General features: G+C 40.3%; 1 protein-coding gene across 3 annotated transcripts in view; it reads right to left on the reverse strand.

Annotated features, from left to right (window-relative positions):
* Positions 1–18,740, reverse strand: part of TTC27 (tetratricopeptide repeat domain 27) — a 194,860-nt gene that overhangs the window by 104,916 nt on the left and 71,204 nt on the right. For all 3 annotated transcript variants that reach the window (XM_003822003.4, XM_034952913.3, XM_063594999.1), the window contains exon 10: positions 13,164–13,277. In XM_003822003.4, the coding sequence (XP_003822051.2) occupies positions 13,164–13,277 (114 nt within the window). The remainder of the gene's footprint in view (positions 1–13,163; positions 13,278–18,740) is intronic.

The following is an 18,740-nucleotide window of genomic DNA, read 5'->3' on the forward strand; positions in this document are numbered from 1 at the left end:
GGCAAGCAAGAGGAAAAGAAAGCTGTTGTTTTTTACTTTCCAGTTCTATATTGCTTATATTTTTATAATGAGCAGTATCATTCATATAATTAAAACAATTAAGAACAGTGACATAGTTTAAAAAAACAAAACACACTTCACTACTACTGACCGTGGACTTGGTCCAGGTGTTACATCTAATTCCTGCAGAGTGTGGTAATTCCATCAGTATTAAAAAAAAAAAAAACATAAAGGACATCTTTCTCAAATTATTCAAACACAAGTACGAGCCTCAGTGTAACAAATCCTGACAGTACATTACTGTGACTAATATTACTCCAATCAACGGTTTCATTATGACATGCCCTTAATCATTACTAGAATTAATGAGATAGGTCATGAGTGCCATATAAAGAAAGGACTACCAACTTTAAAGAGAAATGTTTCGGCCCACACAGGAGCAATAATCTCCACAATGGTAACAAACATGGTATTTTGGGTCTTCCTCCCTCCATAATTAACTATGAGAAAAATCCCCACTCCTTCAAAGCATGCATGCAACTACACAGTATCAAGAACAGATGTTCTAACGCTGGAGGAATCACATTATCATACTTCAAACTGTACCACAAGGCCACAGAAACCAAAATAGCATGGTACTGGTACAAAAAACAGACACACAGACCAATGCAACAGAATAGAGAGCCCAGGAACAAAGCCACACACCTACAACATGTGATCTTTGAGAAAGTTGACAAAAACCAACAATGGGGAAAGGACTCCTTATTCAACAAATGGTGCTGGGATAACTGGCTAACCACATGCAGAAGACTGAAACTGGACCCCTTTCTTACCCCATATGCAAAAATCAACTCAAGATGGATTAAAGACTTAAATGTAAAACCAAAAACTATAAAATGCCTGGAAGATAACCTAGAAAGTACTATTCTGAATGTAGGGACTGGCAAAGATTCCATGATGAAGATGCCAAAAGCAATTTCAACAAAAACAAAAATTGACAAATGGAACCAAATTAAACAAAAGAGCTTTTGCACAACAAAACAATCAACAGAGTAAAGAGACAACCTACAAAATGAGAGAAAATATTTGCAAATGCATCCAACAAAGGTCTGATATCCATAATCTATAAGGAACTTAAACAAAAAACAAAAAACCACCCCATTAAAAAGTGGGCAAAGGACATGAACAGTCACTTTTCAAAAGAAGACATATGCACAGCCAACAAGCATATGAAAAAAATGCTTAACATCACTAATCACTGGAGAAATATAAATCAAAACTACAATGAGATACCATCTCACAATAGTCAGAATGGGTATTAAAAAGTCACAAAATAACATGCTAAAGAGGTTGTGGAAAAAAGGGAACACTTATATACCGTTGATGGGAATGTAAATTAGTTCAGCCATTGTGGAAAGCAGCTTGGCAATTTCTCAAAGAACTTAAAACAGAACTACCATTAGACTCAACAATCTCATTACTGTTTATATACCCAAAGGATTATAAATCAGTCTACCATAAAGACACATGTGTGTGTATGTTCATTACAGCACTATTCACAATAGCAAAGGCATGGACTCAACCTAAATTCCCATCAACAGTAGACTAAATAAAGAAAATGCGGTAGGCCTGGCCAGGTGCAGTGGCTCACGCCTGTAATCCCAGCAATTTGGGAGGCCGAGGTAAGCAGATCACAAGGTCAGGAGATGGAGACCATCCTGGCTAACATGGTGAAACCCTGCCTCTACTAAAAATACAAAAAATTAGCCAGGCATGGTGGCAGGCGCCTGTAGTGCCAGATACTCGGGAGACTGAGGCAGGAGAATGGTGTGAACCCGGGAGGTGGAGCTTTCAGTGAGCCGAGATCGTACCACTGCACTCCAGCCTGGGCGACAGAGCGAGACTCCATCTCAAAAAAAAAAAAAGGCGGGGCGGGGGGGGGGGGGTGCTGCATATACACCATGGAATACTACGCAACCCTAAAAAAGAACAAGATTATGTTCTTTGCAGCAACAAAGATGGAGCCAGAGGCCATTAACTTAAGCAAACTAATGCAAGGACAGAAAACCAAATAGTGCATACTCTCACTTATAATTGGGAGCTAAATGTTGGATACACATGGATACAAAGAAGGGAACAACAGACATTGAGGCCTACTTGAGGGTGGAGAGCGGAAGGAGCTAAGAATTGAAAAATTACTTATCAGGTACTATGCTTATTACCTGAGTGACGAAATAATCTGTACACCAAAACCCTGAGACACACAATTTACCTACCTAACAAACTTGCACATGTACCCCTGAGCCTAAGTTAAAAGTCAAAAAAAAGAACAAATATTCTAGGAAAAAAGTCATTTAAAAATTGTGAAATCTGACTTAATCAACACAGTTAAGAAAGTCAAATTGCAGTATAAACAGACTTCAGGGACAGAAAACTGCAATAATCTCAAATTTCCAATTCAATGCAATGTCCTCCCGGAAATCCAAGGAAGAAGAAAAATATTCCTGTTGGACAAATATCTTCAGAGGCACAACGGCTTGGACAGGGACAGAACTTCACGACTTAAATTAACAGGTGTAAGAGGTAACCAAGTAATTAAAATTCATTATCAAGATTATTTCAGTAATAAACATAAAACAATCTAACATTGATCTCCAAAGACTGAACTAAGTTTATCTAACACCAAGTGAAAGGAGTTTGATATGAAAGAAGACAATGACAAATTTGGTTTGTACAATTTTTTTTTCAAAAATGTTTTGTTTTGGACATAAATAAGGTGGTCCCTTTGAATATATGTAGTTTCCATTAATTTGCTTCACATTTGGATTATAAAATGTTTTAGCCCCTTTGTGTTGCTGTAACAGAATATTAGGATTGGGTCACCTATAACGAGCAGAGATTTTATTTCTTATAGTTCTGGAGACGGGGAAGTCTAAGATGGAAGGGCCAGCATCTGGAAAAGACCTCTTGCTGCATCATCCCATGGCAGAGGCACAAGAGGGAGAGTGAGAGCAAGAGAGAGAGAGGGAAGGAAGCCAAACTCATTCTTTTATCAGGAACCTAACCCCTGAAATACCGGCATTAATCCATTAATGACCTAATCACCTCTTAAAGGTGCCATCTCTCAATACTTTTGCATTGGGGATTAAGTTTCCACCACATCAACTTTGGGAGATGCACATAAACCACAGCATATAAAAGAAAAGGATGTGATCTTCTGATAAAATGTTGAATATAAGAATTTAAGGCTGGGTGCAGTGTCTCATGCCTGTAATCCCAACACTGTGGGAGGCGAAGGAAGGTGAATAGCTTAAGCCCAGGAGTTCAAGACCAGCCTGGGTAATGTGGTGAAACCTTGTCTCTATAAAAAATACAAAAATTGACAGACGTGGTGACGCACACCTGTAGTTGGGAGGCTAAGGCAGGAGAATCAGGTGAGCCCAGGAGGTGGAGATCGCAGTCCCGAGATCATGCCATTGCACTCCAGCCTGGGTGACAAAGTGAGACTCTGCCTCATTTAAAAAAAGAAAAAAAAGAAAAAAAAAGAATTTAGATCAGATGGGGAAGGAAAGGCGGAATGACGATAGAGAACACTACTTTATACTCCACTGGTAGAAAAGCAGGGTGTAAATGATTACTGAAGAATATAATCTTATTTTATTTCAAGCAGCTTCTGAATCATAGCCATTAAAATAGTTTCCATAAACATTATTTTCTTCATTGTCACTAACATCACCACTGCCTTGAACATGCAATAAAAAATTGCAGCCTGAAATAATTTCAGAAGACAGGGTGTTTTTAATAGATTGTCCTCGACTTGGAGTTTCTTCTTCTTCTGTGGATCTTATAATCATGATTTATTTACCTTTAGTTGTGATTAAACATTTTCTTTTCAAGTTTGGCACGTCTCACTTAGAGATCTCTTCCAAATCTGCCATTCCTTAGGACTTGCCGTTGAAGCCTTCAGTGTAACTGCCTGCAACCATGTAAGTCTGTGTAGTCCAGACTGGCACTAACTAGCCAGACAAACTGGGGCAAGGTTACCTGACTTCATCACACCTGCATTTCCTCAACACATAATAGAACAAGATTAAACTTTTTCCTAAGGGGGTCCTTTCTAGCTTATTTTCCTTAAGTCTTTTTTTTTTCTTTTTGAGACAGAGTCTCACTCTGTCACCAGGCTGGAGTGCAGTGGCACAATCTTGGCTCACTGCAAACTCCACATCATGGGTTCAAGCAATTCTCCTGCCTCAGCTTCCTGAGTAGCTGGGATTACAGGTGCCTGCCACCATGCCCAGTTAATTTTTGTATTTTTAGTAGAGACAAGGTTTCACCATTTTGGCCAGGCTAGTCTTGAACTCCTGACCTCAGGTGATCCACACACCTCAGCCTCCCAAAGTGCTGGGATTACAGGCATGAGCCACCGCCCCCAGCCTTTTCCTCAAGTTTTAAGTTTACCATTTTATCACTTTACACTGCTGTGGAAGGGAACAGATTTTCATAGAAACTAAAACAATTAAAAAAACACAACACTGTCTTAATATATACATGTAATTTTAAAATCATTTTCCTCTTATTCCTCAGGGATGCAGTAACTTCAACAAACAAAGTAATATCAAGTTCTGAATCAGGGGAATTGGCAGAAGTTCAGATTATGAGCTAAATGCCTCAACATTGACAGAAACTTAGACAAATTGTGCATTCATCCTGTCACATGATCTGACTAATTTCCAAGATTTCTGCGTTGGGGAAGTAAAGAGAATTTTCTACAGTACTACCCTGCGGAGGCAGAAGTAACTGTCTAATTCTGTTCTACAGGTAGTGGACTACGCAACTCTCTTGATAATGCAGCATTTGAATGGCAAAATGAACGAACCCCAAATATAGTAAGGCCAATGCAAAGGTAAAATGCCAGAGCACAGTGATTTGGCTCTTCTCTTCATCTTTTTTTTTTGAGATAGAGTCTTGGTTTGTCACCCAGGCTGGAGTGCAGTGGCACAATCTCGGCTCACTGCAACCTCTGCCTCCTGGGTTCAAGCCATTCTTCTGCCTCAGCCTCTCGAGTAGCAGAGATTACAGGCACTCACCACCATGCCTAGCTAATTGTTTTGTATTTTTAGTAGAGATGGGGGTCTCACCATGTTGGCCAGGCTGGTTTCGAACTCCCAACCTCAAGTGATCCACCTGCCTTGGCCTCCCAAAGTGCTAGGATTACAGATGTGAGCAACTGCTCCCAGCCTTCTTTTAAATCTATGTTTCCCACTCAAAACACATTCTTGTTATTTGATATCTAAAAACATAATCTTCACAAATGCAGGTTTAGAACTGAAAAGGTATATACAGGCTGGGCGTGGTAGCTCACGTCTGTAATCCCAGCACTTTGGGAGGCTGAGGCAGGCAGATCACTTGAGGTCAGGAGTTCAACACCAGCCTGGCCAACATGGTGACACCCGTCTCTACTAAAAATATCAAAATTAGCCAGGTATGGTGGCATGTGCCTGTAATCCAAGCTACTCAGGAGGCTGAAGGAGGAGAATTGGTTGAGCCTGGGAGGGCAGAGGTTGCAGCAAGCTGAGATCACGCCACTGCACTCTAGCCTGGGTAACAGAGCAAGACTCCGTCTCAGAAAAAAAAAAAAAAGCTATATACTTATAAACACCTAAAAGATTCACTTTTTTAGTTTAATTTGCTGCTATAAAAGAAAAATGAATGCTGACCTAGTTATTTTATTTGCCAAAGTTACTGAAAGAGATGGCTAAAAGGCAAATTATTTCTAGGTCAGTATGTCCTTCATCAATAAGTGAATGTAGTCTAGCACTATTTCTATTAAGAAGGCCAAAACTAGCCCGACCAACATGGCGAAACCCCAGCCCTACTAAAAATACAAAAAATTAAGCCGGTGGTGCATGCCTATAGTACCAGCTATTCGGGAGGCTGAGATGGGAGAATCACTTGAACTCAAGACACAGAGGTTTCAGTGAGCCAAGATCATGCCACCGCACTCCAGAGTGGGTGAGAGAGCGAGACCTCCTATCTCAAACACAAACAAACAAAAAAAGAAGGCTGAAGCTTTAACAACAACAGACACTTAAACTTTTTCCATAATCTTAAAAAAGGATTATGTGTATTTCCTTAAATAAACTATATTTTAGCCATTTCAACATTTTACAGTTTTAGTGTAAACTGAATTTTTAATAAACTTTAAAACAATGGTATAATCCACCATAATTGAAGATGCTAATCAACTACATCTTCACCTTCCCTCTTTGCTCTACACGGTGGGGCCCAGCTGTGGGAGTGGGGACAACAGACTGCCTCGGACTATCAGCTTTTTCAGCATCACCTCAGCTACAGAGCACCTAGCCTGAGGTCATGCCCCTGAGGCCGCCCATATCCAGTGATAGGGAAGAGAAGGCAGAGGACAGGTCCAGCCATTTCAGCCCAAGGAGACAGCAAAGTGGGAAATACTGTAGGCTCTACTGAGCCAACACCTCGGATTGACATTTTCTTCTGCTTCTTTCTATTTCTTTTCAACAGGTGTTGTACCCTAGTAACATGAATTTTGTGTTCAGATTTGGGTCCCATCCCCAAAATATCTCATTATGTATATGCAAATATTTCAAAGTCTGAAAACAATCCAAAATCCAAAACATTTCTGGTCCCAAGCATTTCAGATAAGGGAGACTGAACCTGTATCAACAGTTTTATCACCAGTGATATTAACCATAATCACAAGGTTATGGTAGTGTTTGCTAGTTTTTTCCACTGTAAAACTGACATCTTTCCCTTTCCATATTCTATATTTTGGAAGTGAGTCACTAAGTCCAGCTCACAGTTAAGGGGTATTAATCTCTACCTCTTGGAGGGGCATATATTTACATAAATTATTTAGAATTCTACTGTAAGGAAGATTTGTCCCCTCTCCTCCATTTATCCAAAATTTATCATTCATCAATGTTTATCATTCATTTATAACAATATGGACTCATGTATATTTATCTTATACTTTGAGTTATAATCAAATACAGTTGACTCTTGAACAATGTGGGGTGTGGGATGCCAACCCCCCTATGCAGTCACAAATCAGCATATGACTTTTGACTCCCTAAAAACTTAACTAATAGTCTACTGTTGACTGGAAGCATTACTGATAACATAAATAGCCAATTAACACATATTTTGTATGTTATATGTATTATATACCCAACAGGGGTATCCAAGGGAGCAGATAGAGTCATGGGTTCTTAGTTTCTATTTCTGGTTAAGCCAGGAGAAAGCCCCTTCCTCATCCCCCTTTTCCACTTATCATTAGAGACAGAAACTAAAAAAACATGGTTTCAGGCTGCTAAAAGCCTAAAACAACAAAACACAACAACGACAACAACAACAAAGTAAGGTGGGTTGGACAAGCTTAATATACTGCATTCTTACAATAAAGTAAGCTAGAAAAATAAAAAAAGAGGCCGGGCGCAGTGGCTCACACCTGTAATCCCAGCACTTTGGGAGGCTGAGGCAGGTGGATCATGAGGTCAGGAGTTCAAGACCAGCCTGACCCATATGGTAAATGTGTCTCTACTAAAAATACAAAAATTAGCTGGTTGTGGTGGCGCACGCCTGTAGTCCCAGCTACTAAGAAGGTTGAGGCAAGAGAATCGCTTGAACCCAGGAGGCGGAGGATGTAGTGAGCCAAGATTGTGCCACTGTACTCCAGCCTGGGCAACAGAATGAGACTCCATCTCATTAAAAAAAACAAAAAAACAAAAAAAAACAAAAAAAACCAAGGTAGAGAAAAGAAAACACTATTAAGAAAAAAAAAGAGAAAATATATTTACTATTCATTAACTGGAAGCAGATCACCATAAAGGTCTTCCTCCTTAATGTCTTAACATCGAGTAGGCTGAGGAAGAGAAGCAAAAGGAGGAATTGGTCTTGCTGTCTCATGGATGGCAGAGGCAGAAGAAAACCCATATATAAGCGAACCTGTACAGTTCAAAGCAGTGTTGTTCAAGGGTCAACTGTACTATTTAATTTGCTGCTCAAATTGTTCTAGCTTTGACCACTGGGTTCTCTTTAGATTAGCTACTGTGTCCTTTTGACATACCTCATTTCTTTCTTTTTTTTTTTTTTTTGTTAAGTACTACCTTACTTCCTGGCACTACAAGATGTTCCAGGCTCATCATTTTCCCTGCCCCAGCTGCCCCAATCCTAAAACCAGCCATCTATCCAAGGAGCTCTGCTACCCTTTGTTGAAGAATGATACTTAAAAAATAAAATCTGGCACTAGATGTGCTGGTTGCTACTGAGCTGTAAATGCTTCTAGGCCCTCTCAGTGGACAGAGCTATGGAATATATAAAACCTAAGGAATAATATTTGTATTTCTAAGAAGCATCAATAGAGCGCCCTAAACTTAGTGAGGTGGCCATCAGAAATATTTTTAGTTCTAGAAATTAATAAAATATACTTCATTAGTTTTTTTTTAAACTTTGGAATAAGGGAATATTAATTAGGATATAGACTAAACTGCTATAACAAAAAGATCAAAAAGTAGACTTGAGCAAGACAGAATTCTGTTTCTCTTTCATTTACAAATTCAACTCTTGTTTGAATTTGTGCTATAGTTTGAATGTGTCCTCTAAAAGTTCATGTGTTGGCAACTTGGTGCCCAATGCAACAGTGGTGGGAGATGGGGGCTCTACCCTCATGAATGGATTAATGCTGTTACCATGGGAGTGGGTTAATTACCATGGAAGTGGCTTTGTTATAAAATGGAGCTCTCTCTCTTACATAGACTTCCTTTTGCCTTCTACCCTTCTGCCAGGGGATGACCCTCATCACATCCTGACACCATGCTCTTGGGCTTCCCAAGTCCCCAGAACTGTAAGAAACAAATTTCTTTTCTTTATAAATTACCCAGTCTGTGGTACCCTGTTATCACAGCAGAAAATAGACTAAAACAATGAACGGCTCAGAACTGCTAAAAGGGCTCAGCCACCTTCAAAACATCTCTGGTCTAAGCTGGCGGCCCAGTTCTCCTGATTTCCCAGCCAATGGGAAGGGACAAAGTGCCAGGACAGCACACATTCCCTTTTAAGGGTATGACCCAGAAGTGGTACATATCACTTCATCCACATCCTACTGTTCACAACTTAGTCACCTGGCCTCTCCAACCTGCAAAAGAGGATAGGAAGTCATGTGCCTGGATAAAATTCAGGAGGTTCTATTACTAAAATAAAGAAGGGGGCCAGGCGCAGTGGCTCACGCCTGTAATCCAACACTTTGAGAGGTCGAGGCAGGTGGATCGCCTGAGGTCAGGAGTTCAAGACCAGCCTGGCCAACGTGGTGAAACCCTGTCTCTACTAAAAATACAAAATTAGCTGGGCATGGTGGCGCATGCCTGTAATTCCAGCTACTCAGGAGGCTGAGGCATGAGAATCGCTTGAACCTGGGAGGCGGAGGTTGCAGTGAGCCAAGATTGCACCACTGCACTCCAGCCTGGGCGACAAGAGTAACACTCTGTCTCAAAAACAAAAAGGCGAGGGAGCAGGGAGAATGGATATTGAGGTTCTAAAATTAGCATTCTCTGACAGAGAAAATCCACTTCTGTTGTTATCATAACATACTGTCTGTGGATTTATTTTTAATACAGCAACAAATAATATGATTAATACTTATTCAAACGGGCTAAAATTTTGTCACAATAATAAGAATAAGATAGGCCGGGCGCAGTGACTCATGCCTGTAATCTCAACATTTTGGGAGGCTGAGGTGGGCAGATAACTTGAGGTCAGGAGTTCGAGACCAGCCTGGCCAACACGGTGAAACCCCGTCTCTACTAAAAATACAAAAATTAGCAAGGCATGGTGGCACATGCCTGTAATCCCAGCTACTCAGGAGGCTGAGGCAGAAGAATCGTTTGAACCCAGGGAGCAGAGGTTGCAGTGAGCCGAGATCATGTCATAGCACTCCAGTCTGGGTGACAAAGCAAGAATGTCTCAAAAAAAAAAAAAAAAAGAGTAAGGTAAATAAGGAATGATAATGTAAGATTACACCCCATAAAATAAAACAGGAATCCATAAGTCCACAATCAAGTAAATAAATACATGGAAAAATAAATGAGAAGAGAAAGCTCTTCCTTACAGTAGAATACCAATTTAAAAAATTATTAAATAATCATGGAATTAGAAAATTACCACTTGGCAATACATAATGCTAACTTATGCAGAGAAGATACATCAATAAATAGTAGGTGGCTCCCGCCTATAATCCAAGCACTTTGGGAGGCCAAGGCAGGAGGATTGCTGGAGGTCAGGAGTTTGAGACCAGCCTGGACAACATAGTGAGACCTCGTATGACAAATTAAAAAACTATCCAGGCACAGTTGCATGCGCCTGTAGCCCTAACTAGTGGTAAGGCTGAGGGCTGAGACAGGAGGAATACTGGAGCACAGGAGGCAAAGGCTGCAGAGAGCAATGATCACACCACTGCACTCCAACCAAGGCAACAGAGCAAGACCCTGTCTCTAAGAAGAAATAAATGAATAAACACATACATTTTTTTAAAATGCTAAAACCTCCTCGTTAGTATAGTGGCAAGTAAAAAATAAATAAATAAAAATGTAAAAAGAAAAGAATAAATGCTAAAACCTATGGGTGAAAGTTAGATGACAAACCAGATGGTCTCAAAGTAACTCCCTGTGTTAATCTGTTTTGTGTTGCTGTAAAGGAATACCTGAGGCTTGGTAATTTATAAAGAAAAGATGTTTATTTGGCTCATGGTTCTGCAGGCTGTACAAGCATGTACCTCAGCTACTGATGAAGCCTCAGGAAGCTTACAGTCATGGCAGAAGGGAAGGGAAGCAAGTGGATCACATGGCAAGAAAGGAAACAAAAGAGAAGCCAGGCTCTCTCAAACAAGCTCTCACATGAACTAACAGAGGGACAAGTCACTTATTACTGTGGGGAGGGCACTAGGATATTCATGAGGGGTCTGCTCCCTCCCGTGACCCCAACACCCCCCACCAGGCCCCATCTCCAACAATGGGAATCACATTTCAACAAGAGATACGGAGGGAACAAATAAACTATATCACTTCCTGAAAATGTTTATTAATTACAATGGGAAAAGAGTAGAGTAACTTTACTTGGGGAGAAATCTCACAAACACAAGCTTACTGAATGATCAAATAACATCCCCAGTGACAGGATAAGTGAACATCATGTGCCACCTGAGGGAAGAAGAGTACTACATCATTTCTACAATATGACAGCCAAAATTCTATGACCTGAATCAAATCATGAGGAAACATCAGACAAACTCAAACTGAAGGGCAGTCTCCAAAATAACTAGCCCATAATCTTCAAAAGCATCAAACCCATCAAGGTCAAAAAAGGACTAGGAATTGTTCTGGAATAAAGGAGCCTGAGAGGACATGACAGTGAAATGCCAGGCTTGGATCCCTGTGCTACAAAGGACGTTATGAGGACAAGTTGATAAAGCCTAAACGGGATCTCACGGTGAAGGCTATATGGGAATTCTTCGTACTGTTCTTATGACTTTTACGTAGGTTTGAAATTTTTATAAAATAAAAATAAATTTTTGGCCGGGCACAGCGGCTCACGCCTGTAATCCTAGCACTTTGGGAGGCAGAAGCGGGCAGATCACGGGAGGCCAGGAGTTCAAGACCAGCCTGACCAACATGGTGAAACCTCCATCTCTACTAAAAATACAAAAATTAGCCGGGCATGGTGGTGTATGCCTGTAATCCCAGCTACTCAGAAGGCTGAGGCATAAGAATTGCTTGAACCCCAGAGGTAGAGGTTGCAGCGAGCCCAGATTGCGCCACTGCACTCCAACCTGGGCAACAGAGTAAGACCCTGTGTCAAAAAAAAGTAAAAAAAAAATCACTTTCATTAATTACTATAGTCCGAATGTGTCCTCCAAAATATATATGTTGAAACTTAATGGCCAATATGAAAGTATTAGGCAGTAGGATGTTTAGGAAATTATTAAGTCCTGAGGGCAGAGCCCTCATAAGCAGGACTTTGGCCCTTATAAAATGGTGTAAACGGATGGGTTCACTCTCTTCCACTCTTCTGTCATATGAGAACACCTAGACAGTGCCATCCATGAGCAATGAGGCTTTACCGGACACCGAATCTGCCAGCACCTTGATCTTAGACTTTCCAGCCTTTAGAACTGTGAGAACATGAATTTCAGTACTTTATAAATTACCTAGTCTCAGGTATATTGTTGTAGCAGCACAAACAGACTAAGACATTGACGTTAAGAAATCCTACATCTATTGTAAGATTTTCCATTTTTCTTGGTAATAAATTTGCATCATGGATAGTTTAAGAGAAAATGTGTAAAAGAGACTAAATGCTATTGACTCACTGGATAGGAATAAACATTAGCATTAAATGAAGAATGGTACCTGAATATGGTTTAATCTTACATGTGGTTAGTTCATTAGTGAATATTTTTTGCATCAGGATGAATTTTATTTCTTTATACAACCCATACCTATGGGGCTGCATATCTTTATTTATTAATTCTTATACTGTCTCTTTTAATGCTCACCATAAACCTGTAAGTGCTATTATTATTATTATTATTTGAGACGGAGTCTTGCTCTTGTCGCCCAGACTGGAGTGCAATGGCACGATCTCGGCTTACTGCGACCTCTGCCTCCAGGGTTCAAGCGATTCTCCTGCCTCAGCCTCCCGAGTGGCTGGGATTACAGGCACCCACCACCACACCTGGCTATTTTTGTATTTTTAGTAGAGACGGGGTTTCGCCATGTTGGCCAGGCTGGTCTCGAACTCCTCACCTCATGATCCACCTGCCTTGACCTCCCAAAGTGGTGGGATCACAGGCGTGAGCCACCGCGCCCAGCCTAAGTGCTGTTATTATTATTAACCTCTTTTACAGATGATGAAAATGAGGTTTGGAGAGGTTAAATACCGAGTTCACAGAGCTGCTAAGTCACAGAGCTGGGCTTTGGAACCAAGAAGTTAAATTATAGAACTTATTCTCTAAACAGTAACAAATTATTTGAGTGAAATGTAAGCCATTTTATTCTTTCATTCATAGCAAACATGTATGCTTATTGATAGCAATAGAGGGTTGGAAGAAGCACACAAATTGCCACATTAATTCTTACCTGTGTCTGCCTCATTGCCCGTTCCACTCGGCGTGTACTTCCTTTCTCAAGTTTTGTCCGGAGGATCAAGGCTGATGTCTGAATGGCCCAGAACTTTGGTTGTGAAAGCAAACACTGATAGAAGCGGGAAGAAAAAAAACATAGAAAAGAGATAAGCTAGGTGATCTCATTCTGAATAGGACAAAATTAATTCTTCCAAAATATCAGGGTACAGTTAAACACAGATTTGAAAATCTTCCCAGTTAACAAAAAGTTCTCTTTTTCTCAATTTGTATTACAGAAATCATTCTAAAACATATGAGAATGCTTTCCGGCATTTGTTAGGGTAGGGAGTCTCCAATTTTAATGAAAATGCATTCCTAGAAGGGGCATTTTAACAAAGACTGGCCTATATCAAAACTGAATATGCACACACTGAAACCTAACCCCAGAGAAAGCTGTGACCACCATTACTCAGAGAATATAGTAGAAATCATCCAATATGATCACAAATGTAGTGGGAAACAAAGTGAAAGTACTGGATAAGTGAAAACAGGGACAAAATGTACTATGATAAACACTGACTCCTTAGTATAATGAGCACAATGTAAACTCTCTTTGATGACAACTTGGAATCTGATATTGTCTCCGTGATCATTCACAACAATTACTTTCAGTAAAGATTACCACAAATAAAGGAGAAAGACCTGTTTATTTATCTGAAAGTTGATGCCACCCTTGGTCCTTCTCTTGTTTCAAAAAGTCAGGTTTGGAAAACATCTTAGAGTACAATTAATCACTGAAAATCTAGCTACTCATTAGAAGTACCTGGGAAGCTTGGTATTCTAAAAGTATATCAGATCTCTGAGAGCAGGATGTGGGTGTCAGTTTTGGTAGCTGGTTTTGTTTTTGTTTTTGTTTTTTTGTTTTTTTGGTTTTTTTTGAGACAGGATCTCACTCTGTCACTGAGGCTGGAGTGCAGTGGCATGATCATGGCAAGCTACAGCTTCGGCTTCCTGAGCTCATGCAATCCTCCCAGCCTGTACCACCATGCCCGGCTAATTTATTTTATTTTATTTTTTGTAGAGACAGGATCTCCCTATGTTGCTCAGGCTGGCATCAGTGTTTTTAAAAATACCCCCCAGGTAATTCTCAAGCATAGCCAACTTTAAGAACTATTAGGCTAAGATAAAGTAAGTATTTGTCTTTTATCAAACTCATTCATAACTCCAAACTCTCATTAAAGGTTAGCAAGAAGTCCTTCAGCCTGTGACTCCTTACAGTTCATTTCACTCATTTTTATTACCTGCCTGACTCCTATAGGCACTTGAATTTTTAACCTCTAATCTAGACCAACTAACCTCTAATCTAGACCAACCCCCTTACAATAAGAGGAAAATGAAGCACCAACAGGTTAAATTACCTGCTCGATCTCACACCTCTATTAATAGCAAAAGCTGGTACTAACACTTAGTATCCTAAGTCCCAGAACACCTTTATATTAGTTTATAACATTTTCTCTAAATAAACTTGTGCTCATTTAAATAGCTAAATTAAGATATGACTACTTCCTGGACATGGATGATACTACCAAAGAAACATTGGAAAGTAGAGTAATGTAAAAAGAGGACTTGGAGATGGTGAAGGAAGAGGAGTACGTCAAGAATACATGAATAAGAGAGAAGAATCAAAAGAACAGAACCTTAGTGAAATTTGTTCATTAACTCACTTGAGCACCTACTCCCTACATGGCAGTGTATACTTGGCCCTAAGGACAGAATAGCAAACAAAACAGACAGGATCCCTGCCCCCATAAAATATATATTCTAATCTTATTCTTCTATAATTAACTTTGCAAATTAAAATATTTTCATCCCCTTGAAATACAGTTTACAAGATTTAATGTATAACCTTATCTCGTTGGCCTCCATTAACTTAAATCTACAAAAAGAATGAATTTACCAACATAAATAGCTGCATATGGCCCTATAAAAATATGAAAGAGAAGACATTAAAAAAACTAATTCTTTAAAATGTACAAAACTACTTGTCAGATTTTATTATAAAATGTGATCTCAAGACTTTTCAGGCAGGGCGTGATGGCTCACACCTGTAATCCCAGCACTTTGGGAGGCTGATGCGGGTGGATCACCTAAGGTCAGGAGTTCGAGACCAACCTGGCCAACGTGATGAAACCCAGTCTTTAATAAAAATACAAAAAATTAGCCGGGCATGATGGCGGGTGCCTGTGATACCAGCTACTCAGGAGGCTGAGGCAGAAGAATCGCTTGAACCTGGGAGGTGGAGGTTGCAGTGAGCCGAGATTGCGCCATTGCACTTCAATCTAGGCAACAAGAGCAAAACTACGTCAAAAAAAAAAAATTTTTTTTTTCAAAGGAAAAGACTTTTCTCATTAGGTAAATCTGCAAAACTGATTCCACTACCCATAACGGGTCACATCACTGCCTTCATTTTCTTTTCATCTTATTAAAGGGATTATCATCTATAATCCCATGACAACAAAATGGAAGAGTACTGAGGAAAAGGCTCTGTAAAACAGTGGGAAAAGTCTGCAGAGTGAAAGATTGAGAGGCATCCCAGCCCCACCAAGTGACCTGGGGAAGTTACTTGACCTCCCTGGGTGTCTCACTTTCCTCCTCTCTAAAATTGGAGTAGCGTTCCCATCTCTCACAGAGTTGGGAGCATTAAGTAAGTAAGAATAAGTAAGGCTTAATGGAGCCTATGAGAGTTCCCACTGAAAAGCACATCTGGCCCCTACAGGAGCTCTCCTCCTCCAGTGTTTACACTCACCCTTAACAGAAAATCCCTCTCCAGAGTGGGCATGGGCAACGGTGCTCACCTTCCAACCACACTGATCATTCTGCTAGCAACAATGGTGCAGTGCACAGACCAGCTCAGCCCATGGGCTTGTCAGAGTTAAAACCCACCTTTAAAAAGGTTGTCCCAAACGCTTGCACAGCAAAGGGATGAAATATCTTCCTTAGATAACAAAGACACACTGTTTTCTACACTGGTATGAGAACAAGAGGCTTGCCTAAGATTTTTATTTGAAGGTCAACCAAAACATTCTCACTAAATACTGAAAATAAGATACAATCTGACAGACATTTGAAAAGCTTTAAAGAAGGAACTAACTGGATAATAGCATCACTGAAGAATGTGATGATGTCTATTTGGCTGGGAGATATAAAGACTTGAGAAAGTCTTTCTGAAAGGAAGCAATTGCACATAGGCTATATTCAATATATTTTATAAAACACTGCTGCCCATGATGAGGTAAGAATTGATCATAATATGGGACATTGGGTAAGTAAGAAGAAAACTAAACAGGAAATATGTTGGTTTATGAAGCTCTATTGACTTATTAGAAAATGGCATTTAAAAAAAATTTCAGCAACCAAATGCAATGGAGAGAACACCAATCTAACCTACCTAAGCAGCAGGCCAACCCCAGCTGGTGAGAGCTCAAGCCATAATCTACATAAACATCTGGATAGAGTTAATTCAGAGTCTTCACCACGCCCCCCAATAGGGGGTTACTGCTCTTAATTCCATTCCATTTAGAACTTGAGAAGTGATCACCCCAATGCCTACAAGGCTGGCTCTGTCTCATTTAGGTCTTGGCCTTAATGCCACTTTGTGAGGGAGCCTTCTCAACCACCTCATCTAAGTGACTCCATCTCTATCCAGTGATTCTTTATAACTGCATCCAGTTTGGTTCCTCCAGGGCAGAAGTCCCAGCTATTTGATTCCTAGTGCCTTACATACTGTCTGGTGCACTGCAAGAAAGGGAAAAAAAGAGGGACAAAGAGACTTTTCTTCTGTCTTCTTTTACAAAGGGACAAGGGCATACAAAGGTGGTTCTTCGGAAACAGAAATGAAAACTAACTAACAGTGACTGGAGCTCATGAAAATCCACCTAATAGATTCTTTTTTTGGGCATTCCCTAGATAGAATTGGGAACATATGCTCCCAAGGACATAATATTGTAAATAATAACTAGCTATCATGACATAATACTTTTATTACTGTGACCTAGGCAATCTGGGGTTTATATAGGCTTTTGTAAGGCAGCTCAGAAACTTAAACACTACTTAAAATATTTTTTCTTTAAGACAACACGTTCCTTGGCCGGGTGCAGTGGCTCACGCCTGTAATCCCAGCACTTTGGGAGGCCGAGGCGGGCGGATCATGAGGTCAGGAGATCGAGACCATCCTGGCTAACATGGTGAAACCCCGTCTCTACTAAAAATACAAAAAAATTAGCCAGGCGTGGTGGTGGGCGCCTGTAGTCCCAGCTACTCAGGAGGCTGAGGCAGGAGAATGGTGTGAACTGGGAGGCGGAGCTTGCAGTGAGCTGAGATCGCGCCACTGCACTCCAGGCTGCGTGACAGAGCGAGACTCCGTCTCAAAAAAAAAAAAAAAGACAACACGTTCCAAATGCTAAATAATAATAATAATAATAACTTTATGGCTGGGTGAGATGGCTTAACTGTAATCCCAGCACTTCGGGAGGCTGAAGTAGGAGAATTACTTGAGACCACGAGTTTGAAATCATTCTGGGCAGTATAGCAAGCCCCTGTCTCTACAAAAAAGTTTATCAAATTTGCTGGGTGTGGTGGCATGTGCAGGTAGTTCCAACTACTCAGGAGGCTGAAGTGGAAGGATCACTTGAGTCTGGTCAAGGCTGCAGTGAGCCCTGATCACACTACTGCACTCCAGTCTGGGCTGAACAGAGTGAGACCCTGTATCAAAAATAATAATCATAATATTCCATTTGCTTCATGGCAAGTAATAATATAATAAGGTACCAACATAATGTGCTACCATGCTTTGTAAAAATCTACAAATTAAGATTAATTATTACTGGCCAGGCGCAGTGGCCACTTTTGGGGCTGAGGCAGGCAGATCACTTGAGGTCAGGGATTCAGGACCAGCCTGGCCAACATAGTGAAACCCCGTCTGTATTAAAAATAACAAAAATTAACTGGGCGTGCTAGTGCACACCTACAATTCCAGCCACTCAGGAGGCTGAGGTATGAGAATCGTTTGAACCCAGGAGGCAGAGGTTGCAGTGTGCCAACATCATTCCACTGCACTCCAGCCTGAGTGACAGAGTGAGACTGTCTCCAAAAAAAAAAAAATTAATTATTTCCTAAACTAGCTTGAATTCCTCTACCGTCCCAGCCATTATCTATGTGCCCTTGAATAAGCAGGTTAAGCTCTGTGTGACTAAAGATGTCTTATCCATAAAGAGAAAAATGTAGACTAAAAGTTGACCAACCACCTCCAAAATTCTGTAGTAATGAAGGGAAAACAAGTTCATCTTTGTTGAATTTTGGTGATTTTCTATTTTAACATTAAGCTAAATGCAATTACTACAAACTTTACATTTACTGAAATATCGTATAAAAACATTTCTTTACTGTTCAGTAAAAGTGTAAGAAAGAAGTACTTGAGAACAGCTAAACTGCTCAGATGCCAAAAATTGGTAAAGATAAAAGAAGATGTTGAAAACACCAAATTGTGACTCATCAGATTTGGAATGGTGTCTTACATATTGAGAGGTTAAATAAG

The sequence above is a fragment of the Pan paniscus genome, chromosome 12 (assembly GCF_029289425.2).
Source record: "Pan paniscus chromosome 12, NHGRI_mPanPan1-v2.0_pri, whole genome shotgun sequence".
In the NCBI taxonomy this organism is placed as follows: domain Eukaryota; kingdom Metazoa; phylum Chordata; class Mammalia; order Primates; family Hominidae; genus Pan; species Pan paniscus.